Source organism: Drosophila simulans, chromosome 3R (assembly GCF_016746395.2).
Source record: "Drosophila simulans strain w501 chromosome 3R, Prin_Dsim_3.1, whole genome shotgun sequence".
In the NCBI taxonomy this organism is placed as follows: domain Eukaryota; kingdom Metazoa; phylum Arthropoda; class Insecta; order Diptera; family Drosophilidae; genus Drosophila; species Drosophila simulans.
Window position 1 is genome coordinate 26713688 of NC_052523.2, and position 18864 is coordinate 26732551.

Sequence of the window (18864 nt, forward strand, 5' to 3'; positions counted from 1 at the left end):
GCGGGAAAGAGATAGTGAAACTTCTGACAGTTTTAAGTTTGACTGGGGAACTCTTCTGCTGGAGCCGGAATATATGTGTTGGCAACTTGTGACACAAAGGCGCCTTCTCCATCTACATCTTCAACTTCAATGCCTTTTCACCCCCTGAGTTCTCCCTCTTTTCCTGGCTTTTCCTTACGTATGCAACTATGCGCCGACTTGACTTGTCCAACTCCTCTGTTTCCTCTTTTTTCCTACCCAACCTCTCGGCGACCTTCACACAAAACTTGAGCAGCACGTAAGCATTTTCCAACCCCCCAGAAGGAGTTCTCCCTTCCCATTTGTACATACATCAAAAATTTTGTTATGTCTTTGTACGAATTTTGCTTAAATTTTGCTTTTACTTTTCGTCGACTTCTGCTGCTGAAAAGGTCAGACATTGTCAGTTAAGTGTCCATGTCCAAATCGAAAAAGTGTTGTCCAAGATTTCGAGTGCTTTTCACAATTTTTTAGAGCTCCTTCCACTTTTGTGGCCATGCCTTGTCTTCTGGCTCTTATTGAACGCCTTTCGGTTAGGTGTCAATGTGCGAAGCGGAATTATGGCAAATGGTATTGGAAAACTTTGCCAGCTTTCGTCGTAAATGGATATTACAATTCAGTTGGACTGAGGGAAGAAAAGGGCGTGAGCTGCGGACGAAGGTAGTGCAATATGTGCATAAACAACGTACTTGTAAGGAGGAAAGTTCCATGATGTAAATTATGAAATTTAGAATAATTATGGAGTTCATGTTTATTGGGGCCACTTTTTGTATACTCTTTTTTTTCTACTCCTTCCTTTCGGTTTTAAAATGGGTGTCATTTGCACAGCAAACTCCCCCATTGCCTCGATTAACTTGCCTTATCAGATATACAAAACACAGACCAAAAGCACCGTGACATAAATCACGAAATCAACAACTAGCGCAAAACGGTATAAAAATCAAGTTATGGGGGCCAGCAATACAGATTTTGATTTATTGGCTGCTGGCGTGACTCTCTATCTGAACCACCATGCCACATCCACATGCCAAATAGGTGGGGCAGAGAGTGGAGTCCTACCAAACCCCCTAAGTAGACAGCTCAAAGGCCTAAACGAAGCGAGACCAACAAGAAGAACATGCGAAAACCAAAACATACAGAGTGGAGCCAAAAGCGAGGCCAAACAATGGCGAGCATTTTGATTTGTGACTTGCGACTTTTCACGTAGCGACCTCAGGCCCACACACACGCACCGGGAAAATCTCCATAAAAAATATGAAAATAAAAATCACGCAACAGGATATTGAAACGTCACACATATGCCACAAGTGCGAGAAGAAAGGGGGAGTGCTGGGTGGAAAAGGACTTCATTCGGCATTAAAACTGTCAGTGGCGCAGATTGCCTGCGGTGGCTAAGGACACCTTCGCACATGATTTATTTGCAGCTGCATTTCGATTGTGTGTGTGTGCTGGAAAGTGAAATGGCGCAAAAAACTGCGCAAATTTCCCGTAAACAGTTGCAGTTTTCTTCGCCTTATTTCGATCCCCCAGCGAGCACGTGCCTCCGCAGAGTGGGCGAGGTCCTGCGTTCTGCCTCCTGCGTCCCGGTTGTCCTGGCCAATTGTCAGCCAGACGGCAAAAGGCAGGACTGATTGGAACTTTGAGCCTGCAGCTTCTGGCTGGGCGGACGTGCAGCGAAAGTTTAAATAAACACGACCAGCAGTGCGAATCGGGGGGCATTTCCCAAACGAAGTGGGAAAACAAATTAAAGTTGCGCGAAATGTCAGGCGATTGCTTGAACTTGACAGGATGGAAACTATAGTCGACGAGAACAGTTTTTGTGATATTAAAGTATGAAAAAGGAGATAGGTACCTAGAAAGATTGTACACTAAAGGGCCTCTATAAGGCCCACTTCTTTAAGGTCCTGCCATAGTTCACTTGTGCAGGGAGTAAACAAAACAATGTCCTGCCCCCAATTTCGTTCCACCTCCTCAGAACTCATCGTGTGTGCCTAGCCTGAAAGCATATCCATTTCACGCCCAAGTGCCGTGGCTTCCTTGGAACCGTGTGTCAAATCCATTAACCTTCTGTTTACTTTTCTACGTCCAGTAGCCGCAGCAGGGAAAAAATCAAAAGGAGCGATGCTGTAGTGAAAGTGTTTTGTGGGAGAAATTTGATACTTTCGCCAAATTGCGTTGCACACTTGAGGTCCTTGGAGCTCAGAAACGACTGCTTCCCCACGCCCCCATAAATCTTACCTAGGCGTGCGAGAAATGGTGCGGGAAATAACCGCACAGGACCACCCATCGCACACATATCCTTGCAGCAGTAGAGCAACGGCTGCTCAGAAATGAGTATTAAGTTGACGCAAATTGCGGTCCATTACATTAACCAGAAGAAGGGACTCTGGAATTGGGGACTGAAGGTCGGGGCTGCCAATTAACCTCGTGTCTCTGTTAATTGCTTTTGTAGTTTCGCTTACAATTGAACAAGCATCGATGTTTTATTTATGGGAAAGCAAGGAATCGGGAAAAGTTATACCTAATAGAAGTATAGAATGTTTTACCACGCACTTATAAAGTTTTCAATGGCTTTTATGTGTTTTGATTTCTGTTCCAATGATCCCCATATTCAATTCTTTTCATGCAAAGACTATGCTGACTGAAGCCATTCGTTTTAATCCTTTTACAGATCGTTAAGCTTTCTTATATATCATGTATTTTGCTTACCTTCTTGTCCGCAGATGAATATCTTAGCCCTCCGCCTGGAAAATACGGTCTAATGGAATTAAAAAACATAAATCCGCATCTGTATCTCGCGATAAAATAAAAACTCAGCGCGGGCATTAAGCAAATGAAAACCGCATTGGGGGAAAAACAAAGGAAAAGGCAAGGAAAACGTAAATGATTTAAGAACTTTATCGGACATCAGCGACCAGCAGGAAAAAGTGGTCAAAAAACAAAAAACACGGCGCTCGGAGGATGGAGTGCAAAGGACACTTGCCAGGAGCTTAAATAGAACGCTTGTAGGTGATTATGCAGCACATAATTTATGCAGGCAACCAGGACTCAGGACAACAGAACAATGACCAAGCTGTTGGAGGAGGGGGAAGGGGAGCTGGCGAAACTGATTTAATTAAGCAGGTGATTAAAGTTGATGCCGGTTATTTGTAGCAGCCAAGAGAGCAACAAGGATGGTCCGCTTCGCATCCTGTTGCTCCCTGTGCCATCTCCTGTTGTCCTAAAAGGAAGCGTGAAAAGTGCGAGCAAAGTTTTCCGACAACGGAACTGTTCATTTGGTCTCCTTCCAAAAAGGCAAACAATGCAAATTTTGTTGGCTTGTTGCAGGGCAACATGGCGTATGCGCAACTTTCTGTTTACAGAGCGGGAAAAGGTCAGCAAGTGCAATCAATGGAAATTAAAATTCAATTAGAGGGGATTTAAGGAGTAGATAATATTGGAAATGTGGAAAATTACTTAAGAGCATTCTAAACTAAACACGCTGCAATCACGAGACTTTTGATGTCATCTATACTTGGGAAGGTACTTGTACTTGTATTCCACTAAATCTTTAAAAGTGAGTCCAATGAAAATTTAAAGTCACATCAATGGGAAGGCTTATCATATCCATCTGAACATTTTCATGCTCCATGAAAGTGGCAATTGCAGTCGCTCCGCCCCCGAATTTACTGCGACCCCGGGACATGTGCTTCATCATGGGTTTCGGTCCTTGTATTTTACACAAAATCGATTCGGTGCCGAGGACAAGGCCAGAACGCACTCGACAATAAAGCGCAAGAATCAACAATTATGTTAATTTTCTTTGTGGGTCAATGTCTCGCTGTGTGTGTGTATGTGTGTGTGCATCTGTGTGCGGGTTGTATTTTACGGCTATATCTTGGGCCAACTGTCAGGCGAAGACAGCTGCAGTGGCTAAAATAAATTAACATTATTTATGAATTTTCTTCTCGACTTCGCACACGATATGCTCCATGTTATGTTAGGCTGCTAACCCCTCAATTTCCCCCTGCTGTTAGTTAACAGAGAAAGTGGAGAGAGCCTGCCGCACTGCGCATGTCCTTCGCTCACACCTCAGAGCAAATACCTAGACACGTGCTTGAAGTCTGGCTGAGATATATAATATACCTTACGCATCCACCAATCTACCTGCGTCAGTAGCCCCCCTCCCCTGTGCTTATATATGTACATATCTGTATATGTATACCTGCTTTAGGTGTTGGCCCATCGTCTTCGTTTCGTCGTCGTTTGGCTAGAAGAGTGCGGCATGCCGAGATGTAGGTGCCAGCTGCGCTGCCACCTCTCTCTCTTACCTGTGGGAACCCCCCTGCCCACGATTTCCACCCGGCGCCACCCCCTTTCAGTTACCCAGCTGCAACCTCAACCGCAAGTAACAGTTGTTATTCGTCGTGCGTTTTTCGTTCGTTGGCTTTGCTCTCACAGATCCATTCACACATACACAACCAGATGCTATGGCCAGCACACGCACACAATCACAGCCAGGTTGTTGCCTGTGCTGCTGTCGCACTCGCTCTTATTGGCTCATATGGGTGTGCTACCTACGCTTTTTAAGGTGAGCACGAAAATGTTGGCAGCCAACCAAAGTTGAGCACCTTCGAGGGGTTTTCCACGAAAGGGGGTGGGGCTCCATGTGTTTTTCCGACGGCCACAGCAAAATCCCAAGCTAGTGGAAAGCATATTTTTACTTCGATTTTATCGCAAAGGTAGAAGCTTTTTACTTGATTTTTCCTGTATTCTTTTTCCTGATTTATTGCGGAATTTATTCTTATGTTTCCTTTAACTTTTCTCTATTACGTAGTTATTTTCCAATATTTTTCCTGTCACCTCCCTCCCCCCTCAAGCTTTATGTTTCCCATCAACGTCATCGTCATTTTGCCTCGTCGTGTGCTCGTCAACGTCGTCTGTTCTCATCTGTTGGCTCGGCTTTCACCTTTTCCTCCGCCGCTTTCCCCGACCGCTTTTCCACCGCCTTCCCTCCTTCGCATTTCGCAGTGTGCGTGAGTGTTTGTGAGGTGCTCTCAGCTCGTCTGGAGTTTTTGTGTAGCGCAGGTTTAGGTGCGCAGCTTTCGCTCGTTAGGTACTCGGTTTTTTGCCAGCTTTTCCTTTTTTATTTCCACTTTTCCACTGCTGTCTTAGGTAAATACAAATGAGAAAGCGAGAGAGAGCGAGAAAGAGAGACGAGACGAGAGAGAGGAGCAGGTGCGCCGGGAAACTCGAGCTAACTAAAACCCAGCCCCTGCTCCTGCCCTTCTCCTGCTCCTGCTCCTCTCCAGAAATGAAGGTGTGTCTCTCCGAGTGCGTTAGGTGCTCCGTTTCGTCAGGAGGAAAATGATGGGGGAAGACGGAACAGCGGGGGCAACTGTGATTTATGCCAGCCAATGGTTGAGCTCCTGGCTACGTGTGGTAGGTAAGTAGGTGTGACACCAGTGTCGCTCCGTCTCCGTCGCTCATACGCCACGTGGGCTAAAAAATGGCGACTCGGCTACTCGCACCTATGAGCGTTCAGCTACTCGGGCCACTGGAATGGGGAAAACTTTTCTAATTAGCTAGTGGCCAAGGGATAGCGGGCAGGGGCGGGTGAAAACTAGGAGGCAAATCATAATATAGGAGCTAGGGAAACCTTTCTTTTCGGCCCCTCCGCTGGCGCGCCTCTTTATGGATTTTTCGACTGCCCGCTGCTGTATTTTCCCTTGTTTCTTTTTTGCTCTTCCTCCCTACAGCTTTTCACATTTTCCCCCATTTTCTCGGCGGTGTCAGTGTCCTCGTTAGGATGCTGGAGCATTTTCTTGTGCGCAGCGATTTTCCTTCTCTCATTGTTGCAGATAAAATCGATAGCTCTTTATGGCAATTTAATATGACCTTCGTGGCTTACTTATACACATAAATTCCGTACTTTTGCTAGCCTCTTTATGGCCTCCCCATCCTTGTAGGCTGTTTTTGTTTATAATGCTGCGTTTTTATTCGGCGTTCTCTGGGGCTTTTTGCAACTGCGACTTTCGACTGTTTCAACAGGTCGTATGCGCAATCTGTTGCCACCCATTTCTCGGCCTCACTTTGCCAGAGGTCAGCGAATTGACATTGAACTTCGGCAGCTATTGAACTCTTTCTTTGTGGCCTGAAATCGACGCGACCATCATAAACAGATATCAAAAGCTATTATCAATGTATTGGGTCGGATCACGAATAAAGGACGTTTATGTTTTGCATTTCTTTAAGATCCCTTAAAACACAAATATTTTCCAACACATTTTCCAGTCTCCTTTTTTTATTGAACACATAGAGAATGAAAAATGCATAACCTCACTATCTGAGAAATTACAAGGACCTAGAGATGGAAAAGTGCTTTTGCGGATTAAGTCAAGCTTCATTTGTATAACTATACCCAAGTATTTGATGATGTTTAAAGCGGAATGTTAAGTATTTCAACTAAAATAACGAACTATTAAGAACGGGAGTATAAAATACCTTAGCAAAAAGTGATTCGATTGACAAATACCTTCCTACAGAGAAGTGACCCTGGTTATGGTGCTCCCAGTCTTTGGATGGCAGCGCCCTTCCTGATTCCACTTTGAGGTTTGTCTGTTGGCACAAGAACATGTCCCACACTCACCCATTCCAATCCTTCTCCCTGGGTTCAACAATAAGTCAGGGCATTAGTCGCTTGAGAAATTGTCTGTTTACCTTGTTGGCCAGTCGCCTTTTGCCTTTGCCGTTTCCAGTTTTGCAGTTTGCCAAATGGCACTCAAAGCGCTGAAATATGAAAAATGAGACGCAGGAAGCGAAATTACAAGCCGTGGCCAGGAGTATCCTTCCATCCGGCCATCCTGGTTTCCTGCAGCACCTCCAGACTCCAGAAAAACCCGCAGAGTGGAGAGACCCAAATGAAAAGTTGAAGTAATAATTGTGCGGCGGAGGCGACGACGACGACTTCGCCAGGGGCAGCCTTACACATTTTCATTTGGTCATGTCCGGTGGTGTCCGACGATGGGTAATGTTTGTCCAGACGACCCCAAGTAGCCCAACACACGTCTCCACGGCCACTGACTCACACAGCTGCTGCTCCTTGATTTTTATACGTGGTATCCGATAACTAAGAGGGTATATTGGGATCTCTCAAGGCTTTAAGGTTTCTGAGGGAAAGCTAAAAGTGTGCAAGTGGAAAGTTATATGGATAAACGTTCCAAGGAAGTGTCTCATGTTCACCATCAATAGTAGAAAGATAGTACCAGGTATTCCCGTAGTCGAATACATCAATCATATTTTTCCTTTTTTCACTCTCCGCTTTCCATCTTCGTGTTCCAGCACTCTGTCAACGGCAAATGTTGCCAAGGACTGCTGACCACTGTCCATGCGAAGAGGAGCAGGCAAATGGAAAATGAGCAGGAAAAGCCAAAGGGAAGCTGGCGGGGCGGAGGAGGAACAAGGAGCAGGGACACCTCTAAGTGGGCTTCATCAGTCGCGCTTCGCTGGGCGCCGGCAGCGTCATAATCGTTCTGTTCTGCTCATCTTTTCGCCGACTTTCTCTCGTCGTCTTTGGTTTGTGTGCCGCCTTTTGCGGTTGCCGGTTTTGGGGTCAAAGTTCAGGCTTCCACTCTGAAAAGTCCTCTGGTCTTTATTTATCTTTAAGATTTTCAACTCAGTGCACAGGTTTTTTGTCCACACTCTGACTTATGACCACAACAATGCGTCAGTCTGGCTGCTTCACTGGCCTGAAGTGTGCACTGTTAAAAAGTAAAGGGTTTTTTGCAGTAATCTCTCTATAAGTCACCCAAGTCAAAGGGTTATTTTCTTAATATTTGTAATTATAAATTTAAGACATATAAGCAACTACATCTGTAAATACGGATGTATGGCTTTCTTTCGCATTTTCTCAGTGCAAAGTGTTTGCCGTTTTTGTGACTGTCCACTCGCAACTGCCATTCACAGTGTATCCTCGCAGGATGTGTGAGAGTGTGTGGCTGGACTTGGACCGCCGCTAAGTGGAAACTGTAGTTTTTCTTACTTACGTCCTGGCAGGAGAGCGCGGCTCATAAAGATTTGTGTCTGCGCTCTAATGTCATAAGTCAAGTGCTGGTCGCAGTTCAAGAACTCACGTGTTCGAAGGAGTATAGCCACCTCCGTGACCCCATATCCCAGTGCTTTTCCAATGCTTCCCTCTCCTCGGCTGAGAGCACAAACTCTTTCTGGAGTTTAATTGGGAGAGGGCATTAAGCAATTACTGCGAGCTACCTCGAGTGGACTTTTGGCTTTAATTTAATTTGTCACACTTTGCGAGTGCAGACAACTTTACACTCTGGCCACAGCAAAGTAGAGCAGCTGGCAGGTCCCCCGGGAGGGAGAAAATGGGGATTGTGGTCTGGCACAGCCATTTTCAATTTGACTATGCCGGAAGTTACCTGCTGGTGCCAACATCTTACCCACACACTCAGCAAGTCCGGCACTGAAGTCATTTCCTGCGCACAGGACGCCCTCCTTGTTCCCATCCTGCGTCCCGAGTCCTGTCCAGAGTGGTTTTACGAGCAAGTGTCCCATGTGGCCAGCAGGGACTAGATTAAATTGGCATCTTTTGTTGTGTAGTGACTTTGTTCTCGCAAATGAGAATGTGAGCAAATTAAAAGTTGGCCAACTAGGGAGTAGGTGAGCACTATGAGTGGCTGTCCAGCCTTTCTCGGCACTTCTCGCTCCATAGAAAAGGTCAAGCCATCCATCATGAGAAGAACTCTTAATAATGCCTCGCTTTTGCAGGCTTTTCCGGCGATTAATGAAATATTTACAAGCTCAATTGGGTGGGCAATGAAAGCTAATTAATCGGCTGCCTGGCTTTCTTGTCTTCACGGCTGACGAGACTTTCAAAATCTATTGCAATGAATACTTAAAGTCTTGAACTGAACAATTTGTCGTGTAATTGAAAAAGTTTGAAGCCCAGAAATAGTTGTCAAAAAGGTTTGAAACAATTCGATAAATGCAAGTCTCTGTTGCATTTCCACTTTTGAGTATGCGGTTCAGTCTTGAACTTTTCTTACGAGCCAAAGTTTCTTGTGGCTCGTAGGCCTTGGATAATGCAATTTTGGGTTTGGCCGTATCTGATTTCGGTCGGTGGTGGGTCAGCAATTTATGATACGCACACAATTTCACTTTCGATTTTTCTGGCCACTCTCTAATTGCCCGATACGCATGGCATACCATATGAATCGAGCCAACAGGGCAGACGGAACAAAACAAGTTAATTAAACGCTTCCGTTTTGCTCTCGCTTTTTGCATGTTATCAATGTCCTGGCATCACTGGGTCCTTTAATTACGGAGATTTGTATGCGGCTGCGGACTTTCACTTCTGTACATGTCTCAGCTTACGTCTCACATGCTTTTGGGGACGTTTTTATATGTAAATTTATTATTTATTAACATTAATTATGGTGGTCAGTCGAGTAATTGAAGAAGCCTTTTTCCTCTAGTCGGCCATTGAGCGTGTCATCGGGTTTCTTGTGCTGATGTCAGCGGCCTAATTAACTGATCATTTGTGTGCTACACACTCTGCAAATTTTGAAAGGCTAAGATTAGAGAGTACTATTTACCAGTTCAAAATGGAAGTAGGCCTTTTGATATGCCTGGCATAACTAAAACTTCATTTGAATGCTTCCTACATGACAAAATACGAGTCTTGATTTATTTTCTGCATGTCCTGACTATTTTATTTTAGCTAAGACTGATTTATATCTCAGCTTGCTGAGTCCATTTTTATTTGGAATAGTTTTCTGTTACCACATCGCAATATGGAGTAATCTTGTAGATAGCATAATCTCTTAAATGTTTTTAGACCCCATAACAATATTATAAATTCTATAATACGAGGCTCAAACGATCCTTCATCTCAAACGCAGTGTTGCGCTGAAAAGTAGGCAATGCTTTTAGTGCTCTAGGTTTGCTCACGCATTAAACGGTTTAACATGCAATTAACACGGTCGCACATATGTGTTTGTGTAAGTTTGCATACGCACTTGTTGTCGTACGTGTTAATAAAACTAATTTGATTAGCTAACTAGTGTAAGTAGCGGTTTCCACTTGTCTGTTTGCCTACGCCAGCCACTAAAACTCGAACCGCCTCTCATTTTACCCCTTAGCCGCATATCCTGTGTGTTTTGCGATACCTAAAACAACAAGCTGCCTGTGTTTTTGGTGGGCCTTCTGGGGTTAAACGCGATGGGTGGGTATCGCACACGTTTGGCATTAATTTAATCCTTCCGCAGAATAAAGTGATACCGCCACTAACAAGGCAAACACATTAAATATTTATGCAGACATCAGCAAACTCACACATGTACGCGTATGTGAAATTAGTCCTTTACGGCTCGCGTGTGTGTGTGTGTGTCTGTGAGACTTTTAATTGCTGTCGTCAAAGGCTGAGGTAAGAATAATTGCAAGATTGGGAATAATGTGTCAAGTTGTGTGATGTGAGGCGGTGGCTGATTACATCAAAGAGCAGCACCACACACAGATGGATACTCACCCAGACAGCCGCACTTTGAAGTGTCAACAGGCAAAGGACGAAGCCGAAAAGGAGGCGACAAAAACAACAACATAGACGTTATCCATCATGGGATCTTTCACTTTTGTCAGCGAAATAACAATGGCCTCTTAATTACACCAGTGTGTGTGCCTCTCTCCTTGGATGTGTGTGTGTATTTTTTTGTGAGTATGAGTATATGATATTAAACACTGCGGAGAATCAGCTGTTTTTACCAAATTAAAACCATCCTATTTTCATTCTAGGTATATTAAGCTTAATCAAGTGATTAGTTTTAGTTATTGTTCTAAGCCTCTGACTTTTATTTGGTACTACGCACATCTTTCAGTGTAAAATGCAGCCATGTGCTGGTGTTTGTTTAGTCAGATGTTTGCTCGACACTTTCCTTTGGCCTGGCTTTGCTTGGCGGCATTTGGCTATGGCCAGCACTTGTTGGCAAGTTTTCTTTTGGCCTTTTTTGTCGTCGGCTGCCGTTTCCTTTCCATTCCTCGTCGGCCTTTGACTTTGACTTCGCCTGGCTTTGGTATAATGAGCACACATCTCGGAGGAGAGTCCACATGTGAGGATCCTCCGACAGGATGTTAATTTCAATTTAAATGCCGTCCAGCTCCTTGAGAGCTCACAATGTCCTTTGGGCCGCAGGCGAGCGTCTCAAGCAACTTTGTCCAGCTTGGGTCAACTTCCTTGGCTCACTTTTGACTGCCACTTCTGACCTCCCTGCAATTGCATTGACCAAAAGTTGGAGGGCCTGCGGCCTTGGCTTGTGAACTTTAATTGGATTCTTTGTGAGGAGAGGCAGTAATAAACTGCTCCAAGTTGAAATGAATTCATTTTGTGTGTTGACTCAATTTGGCTTCCTGGAAATAATCCCATTGCTGATCTTTCGCCACTCATTTGGCTAATTAAAATGGCATGAGCAAACAGAAGCTCATCCATTAACATTTATGAATTATCGGCTCGAATATAGCACACCGTCATGCCCCACGGTGGGAAAACCGCCCCATCTGACAGCCCATAATTCACACATCGAACTCGGGGTTACGGACTAAATCTTGGAGCAGCCGCGGAAATCACGTACAGCCAGGCGAAAGTTGCCGGATCCTTGGCATTATTGTCTTTTAAGCTAACCCACTTCCCCACGTTCTCCCTTCCCCCGTCGACCACAACAGCTAATTAACGTTAATTTATTAAATCAGTGAGCAAGTAAAGGCATCCGAGCAACTTTCCTGCAGAATAACAAGCTTGGGATGGGGCAAAGACAGCGCCAAGAGCTGCCAGAGATAAAAGTTGCACACGACTCAGCTCGGTTCTGAAGCTCAGGCTTAAGCACTTTGGGTTTTTTCAATACCCAGCAGTTAAGGAGTTGGTAGGCATATTGGGTTTTAAGGATATAAAGGAGGAAAAATCAGTTAAAGGTTTATTTTATCATATACGTAATAAAGCAATACAGTTAACATTTCAATGAAACAGACGAAAAGATTTCAAGCCATTCAGAAATGAATGTATGGCTTATATTCAAACAGAAACATAAGTTCTAAATTAAAAGTTCGTATTGTCGAAATTAGGTCATTTCCTATATTTGAGGTACTATTTCTTAGGTATCCCCTAGTCTATCAATCCTCTAAGAAATGCCTCGCATTCTCACTTGTCTTAGCTGGAAAAGCATGAAAACCACACGCAGCAATTATTAATTCAATTATTTTAGCGCAAACAGCCACCTCAGACTAGGAGCGAGAATCCTTGAATGCGAGAATCCTGCAGGACCAAGACGAAGGAAGCTGTGCGGCATAAATGAGTTCTCTTTTCAGAGCGAGTGGATGAAATAGAGTAGCACAAACACAATTAAGACAGCAGGGAACGGGGGAGCCGAAGAAAGAAAGGCGAGCAAATAAAGTGGCAAATTTAATTAGGAATCAGCAGAGAAAGCATTGGATCCGCACTTCGAGTCGGGGAATACCTGATGATAGCCCACATCACTCGCCGGACATGTGAATTAATAACAGCATCCGTTTCCGGGCGAAAAATGCCGGCCACTCGCACTGGCATTATAATAATAATATTAATAATGAGTGGCCAAAAAAGCAGACGGCGGCCAGCGTGTCCGTAACAACTTCCGGAATGAAGTCGGCCGTTTTATTGTCGCAGGAAAAGTTCCCCCGGGGGCAGCAAAATAAAGCGATGCCGAATGTAGGTAAATTGTGAATTGTAAAGTGCAAAAGTTTCCCAAGTCGGAGTCACCTGCTCGGGTTCCCAAACTAGCGAAGGAAGGGCGGGAGGAATCGAAACAAAGTCCCTTTTGTTTCAATTCACGTCCAGGACAATTGGCCAGGATCCAGACAGGAAAAGCAGGACGGGCACAACCGAAGCTCATCAGGCATCAAGGTATAATTTGGCCTGGGACTATTTCATTTTACGGCCAAAGTGGCGCATTTGCATAAAGTTTTATTTTCTTTGACCCGCACTTGGGGATTTCTTTGACTTGCGTTCTCGTCCTTTTCCTGGCTGATTTCCATTTCGTCTACTTTGTCGCCAGGAAGTGATTTCCTGCAGCTGCAGCAATTGAAATTCAATATCTTACCCACCGAGGAGGGTGGTGGGAAACCCCAGGCGGGGCATGGGCATCGCTTAAAGCCGTGGATCAGCTTTAACAAGTGTTTGCACCACACACATCACTTCGTCACATCATCACATCCTCACATCCTTACATCAGTCAGCCTCCGAATATCCTTGGAAGGTAATTGAAAATCAAACAAGCAGCCAGCGACTCCCTCGCAAATCCTTTCAATTGCTGCAATTTACTGGATAAATAGGATCAAAATCGAATTTAAATGGCAAACAAATTTTTACTGATTTCGATTTTGTTGACAGAACTTTTCACTTATGCTGCTGAATAAGCAGATTATGCCGACAGAGGTTGTCTATTGGATCTATCGCACACCTCAAGCCCACACGGGGTAAATAAGTCCTTTAAATGGATGTTGTAACTGAAACATATATGGTTTTACATCCTTTCTTTCAAGAAAGTGGAATTTAAACACCTTCAACTAGTGATTCATCCAAAGGAAACATAGCGATTTAAACGATTTGGAAATATTTTAATTAAATTTCGCATTTGCACTTGAATGGTTATCTCTGTGGCAGGCAAAACTATTTACGTGCCTTGAACAAAAGTGAAATCATTCGATTTTATTTATTTTCACTCGAAACTGAAAACTTTTCCCAGCTTCTCCCCAACCCGCCCGTTTTGAAAAGAAAACTTGCGCAAAAAGGCAACCGAAAACTTTTAGAGAAAACTTTCTTGGTTCTCTCCTCTTCCACAAACATAAACAAGATTAATTTCACATGTTTTCCAGGGGTGGCGAGGGCTTTTCCAGAGGCGGAGAATAGCTGCTCGAGTTATTACTTTGATTATGTTTATTCTAGTCATGAAATCCAAATGCCCGTTTCATGTGCACTTCATTTAATAAACCCATGCCGCCAAGTGAAAGCGCGAAATGATTTCCATGGCATTTTTGTGTGCTCGTGCAAGTTTTCCTCACTTCGTGTGATTAGCCAAGTGAAAAAACAAGAGATTAGGCAACTATTTCCAACTTCATTTGCCTATGGATAATGCGCTGGGGTATGGCAAACATCGTACCTCATTACTTATTCATTTTCGAGTTTAATGAGGTGGGACTGAATTTACTTCTTAGACTTATTAGCACACGTAGAACACACACACCTCTACTTCGATTATCTTTCATTGATTCGCTTAAGATTTGAAGGGTACGAAAGGAAAGACAAAGCTCTTTAATATGGCCACTAATCTAGACACCGTCTGGGATCTTTCCACTAGCTGACAAATTTGGCCGTCATCCAATGCGATTTGCGCCATTCTGCCTTCACTCATCCTATGGACCACGTCTATATCTCAGTCGGTGCGATCTGTATCTGTGGCGACTCTTAAGTGCTTTTAATTATGTCCACTTAAGTCTCAATATCGCCAGCTTCCGAAGCGCGCAAATCACACAGAACCACACACATTGCAGTTGCAGGGGAACAGGAAACTTACTTGGTAGTTGGGGAGCCGGAGGAACTGCTCGGCGCACTCTAAATAAAGCATAACAATTTATGAAATTTTAATTTTTACACTTAATAACACGCCGAGTTATGGGCGCGCCAAGTGAAACGGGCCAAGCGAATTCGCCAGGAAAAGCGGCCAAAGTGAGAATGGGGGGATGGGAAATGGCTCAGGGGAACTTTCCTATAGAGACATCAATGTGAGACGAGCGGGCAGGTGGCCAAACCTCCGGGAGTGGGACAAACTGCGCTGCAACTTGTGTGGCATCAACCGCAGACGTTGGGCGCAATTAGAGACGCCCGATGCCCGCTGTATATTTTTGGTGCCCGACCGACTCGCGGATTATGCCACAAGTCGGGTTGTCTCACGTTCGGAAAATTCGCCAATGCCAAACTGGAACATGCGATTTAAATAGCTTATATAAAATGATGACCATTAAATAACACACGAAACTATACAGATGTATGGACTAGATAATTATTGCAACACCATGCTGAAATTGAAAAGGAGAACATCATGGACTTCGGATAATGCTCTGAATAATATACACGGCAATACAAACTGATTTGTCGAACCCCCACTGAAAAATACAGTTCTTGCGTGAGCTGAAAAGTCGATTCGATTGCTGCTTCAATTCAAAATGCTCCAATCAAGAATTTCCAATTCAAATTAAAGAGGCCACCGAATTGAAAATTCCTGGCGGAGGATTGGGTAATATGTTTTCCCGTCCGTTCCTCTTGTTCTCTGCTATCATCCTATTCCGTTCCCGAGTGAACGTTTAAGAATTTTGAAAGCGCATCTCCATATTGTCTGATCAGTTCTGGCTGGGATCGCTGGAGGTGCTGGAGTCCAGGTGCAATACCCTCTCCATTGACTTATAATCGTTCGAGATCTCGACGGCGTTGTTAAGATCGTTTATCATGGTAGCGATGAGACCCTGGTGCTCCTGTTGCATTTTGGCTTGGATCAGCCTGTTTTCCTCCGCCTGGCGAAGAACCAAGGACTTGAAGAGGTTCTTCTGAATTCGCAGTTCGTCCTGCTCATATCCAGGTCTTTTATTGACCGGCACCGGAGTCCTGATGCTTTTCGGCACATTCAAGTGGCTGGTATCAAGCGGAGGTTTCTGTTTGACTGCGGAAATCTGGCCTCTGCTCACCAGAATTTTTCGTTTGGCAGCCACTTTGGCGTCATAGGAGCGTCGGGCTTGGTAGGCACTCTGGGTTTTGGTGACATTGCCACCGTTGGCCACTTGGCTGGTAATCAGTTTCGGGATTCGACTGGGACTCCTGCTTGTCGTAGGCTTATTGGGTTGCTGCTCACATTTTACAGGCAAAGTAAACTGTGACTTGGGAATTTGCACCAGATCTCTTCGCCACAGTTGATGATGAAGCTTCGAAAGATCAGGACTTGTGGAGCTCCGATGAAGTGGCTCCAGGACATTCTCCGTCGGCTTGGTGTTCTCCGCCTTCGGTGGATCCAACTCGGTCACCCAACCACTCTTTGCTGTGGCCAACTTCACGGGTGTCAGCGTGACAACAACTCTTTGCGGCGGAGTCAGGGAAGCATCTTCCATTACCAGCTGAGAAGTCATCCCAATTGGCTTGCATGGCGGAGCAGACATCTGCATGGCCATGTCGGCTGTGTGATCATAGATCATCGTCTCCGATTGCTGTAATCTTTGGCGGAAGCGTCCCATTATGACCGGAGGATCAAATCCTGGTTGCGATTTTGTATTGGTAGATGCATCCCTACGTTCAGGACTTGTAAACTGGTTTCTCTTCTGGACCACCTCCTTGGTCAAGGCGCACAAGCGCAGCCGCATCATTTCCAGTCTCTTCCAGTCAGTCATCTATTAGGGATATAATACAGTTCATATGCTATCTATCTCAGAAGATAATCACCAACCACTGGAGGCAGAATAGGTTTTTCATTCAGACAATATCCCGACTCGAACTCGCCACCTCCAATATTGTTCAGATCACTAAGCAGCAACGTCAGCTGCTCTGTTTCTCCGGCCATTTTCTGAAAATTTCGCGTAGAAATTTCGTGTGGAAATTTCAGGTATCAAAAAATATCTTTATGTTCAGGAATTTATTTGTTGTGTGATGTGTAGGTTAAAGGAATGGAATGGAATTGGAAAGGCATGTGAGTTGAACCAACAACGGCTGACATTTGTAGAATGAGTGTGTTTGCTAGGAGTACTAGCGTACACACCACTGTCGGTAGACTACACTGGGAAAAATACTCTACACGCACAGGGAATCGATAGGTTTCTGTTGTCACACAGATATCTATTATGTATTACAATTCTAAGTCCGCTGGTGCCGTTTTTTCCTAGTGCATACCACATGCACTGGCCATCCGCACTTTTGCCTCCCAATCCGGACGGAGAGTCTGGCAAATGCGCCGCTCGTCGCCGGAGCGTGCCACAAAAGGTACGGGCAGTCGAGCGTGGAGCTGGCAAACAAGGAGCCCAAATAAAGTCCACTCCATTACCGGCAGGACATTCGTCCTCTCACTGAACATACGTGTATGGGTGTGTGCGGACCGTCTGGAAATTTGTCTTGGGCGCTTGTAGGTGTGATTTGTTTTTTAAATTTCAGACCGGAGCTGCAGAAGCTGGCCAATTTGTCTCCCCCAGTGGCTGGTTGACTTTTTATTTGCAACGGAGTCACGTAGCATTTTCACTTGCATACTTGCGACATGCGGCAATTTTCCACTAAATTTGCCATGTCAAACATATTTCGGACCGGCCTGCAGCTCCTCTCCCCATAAAGAATTCAAATTAATACATTAACAGCTCCGGATAAGCGACCTTCGGGGAGGAAAGTAAATGCTTGGCTCCCACCGACAGGTAATAAACGCCGACTCGTTCGTGCCAAAGTCTCGAAAGTTTTGCTCCAAGGCAATTTGCCTCAAGTGGCAATTCGGGAGCGTGCCAAGTGCCTCGGTAACGGTAACAGCCCACGGATTACGAGAACACGGCGTGGGCACAAGTGGGTTAAGGCGGGGCACTCTGCGGCTAACCGCCTGCGCCACAAAAGGTATTTATCTCATTGTGCAGATTAAGAGCTGCTCTCAAATTAGGTGAGTGTCGTCACGTGACACAAGATGAGATCTAGATGGCGATGAGGTTGGAAATAAAGGAAAGGTGGGTGGGTGGTTCGATGAAGGGGGTTCAAGGCTGGGCTGGGAGAGGGATACCAATGTAAAATGCTTGCTCTAAATATGGCTTAAATTGGTCGCACAGCTAAAATAACTACTGTTTTGTGCAGCTAATTATCTCCACTTATTAGCCATATCAACTTTTAGTCGCTATAGGAAAATTAATTTTTTCCAATTTTTCGCATTTTTTATAAGGGGTACCATCATCAAAATTTGGAAAAATGGCAAAATTCTGACTTTTCTAGGCTGGAATGCCATTCGATTGGAAATTTTGTAACGATTTCAGCAAGGTATGCCATTCCATATTGCGTCTACTACTTTTTTTGTTTTTGCAGGAATACTGATTATTTTATTTCGCTAAATCGGGGTGACCGTCCGAAGTTTATTATGCAAAGCTTAACCCCATTGGAAACCTGTGCCCGAATCCCACTCCTCGCTTTGTTGAAAGAGAGCCAGACTCCGATCCGGTTACACTTCATAAATTTAAAGAATTATGAGCCGTGACCCAGACGGAAGCGGAATGCAATTCAGCGAAGTGGCCAGGACGCAGTGCGTCCTGGAGGAAGGAGGTCAACAGGTAATAACGGTTGCACGATTGGCTGGCCCTGACAATTTCTGCTAGATTTACAACCCTAGTGGAAGGGGGCGATATCGGATTGCAAGCTTACTTCTTACGTTATAATCCCCTTTTGTGGTCGAACAATCGATGTTAGTTGAGCATTGATTTTCGCTGATATGGAAGGAAAGTTCAAGAGTCGCTGGCTGAAGTTCAAAGGCTTGGCTTTAATTGAGTTGCCACTGGGTTCATGCATATGCAGGGCGCAATTAAAAGTGCGCCAAGAAAAAGCGAGAAAGACAAACACTGGCGGAGGAAAACTCCTTGGAGGGGTGGAAAATGTCTGCGAGTGACTCAAGTCGAGTCTCCTGTCTGTTGACATTTCGCGGTATGGAAAAAATTAAATTAAAATGCAAATTAGGCATTCCTGCCGCGGAGTCTGGCCTGCAGTCTGCGATCCCCTTTTGCGGTCCTTGCTTTTCTTCCTGGCGTCTTGGGCAAAAGTGACAAATTGTTGTAAACACT

At 44.8% G+C, this 18864-nt stretch overlaps 2 protein-coding genes across 2 annotated transcripts; both read right to left on the reverse strand.

The window, feature by feature from the left end:
* Window positions 1-6536: 6536 nt before the first annotated feature.
* On the reverse strand, window positions 6537-8107 carry LOC27208929. Its single transcript, XM_039294969.2, is given in 3 exon segments — window positions 6537-6664; window positions 6718-6740; window positions 6742-8107. Coding segments are annotated over 3 exon segments (261 nt in total). The 5' UTR covers window positions 6852-8107.
* Window positions 8108-15073: 6966 nt separating this feature from the next.
* Window positions 15074-16794, reverse strand: LOC6730255. Its single transcript, XM_002105502.3, has 2 exons — window positions 16524-16794; window positions 15074-16467 (listed from the first exon to the last, which is right to left on the reverse strand). Exons 1-2 carry the CDS (start codon window positions 16635-16637, stop codon window positions 15433-15435), a joined length of 1149 nt encoding a protein of 382 aa, XP_002105538.1. The 5' UTR covers window positions 16638-16794; the 3' UTR covers window positions 15074-15432.
* Between the last annotated feature and the right edge of the window lie 2070 nt (window positions 16795-18864).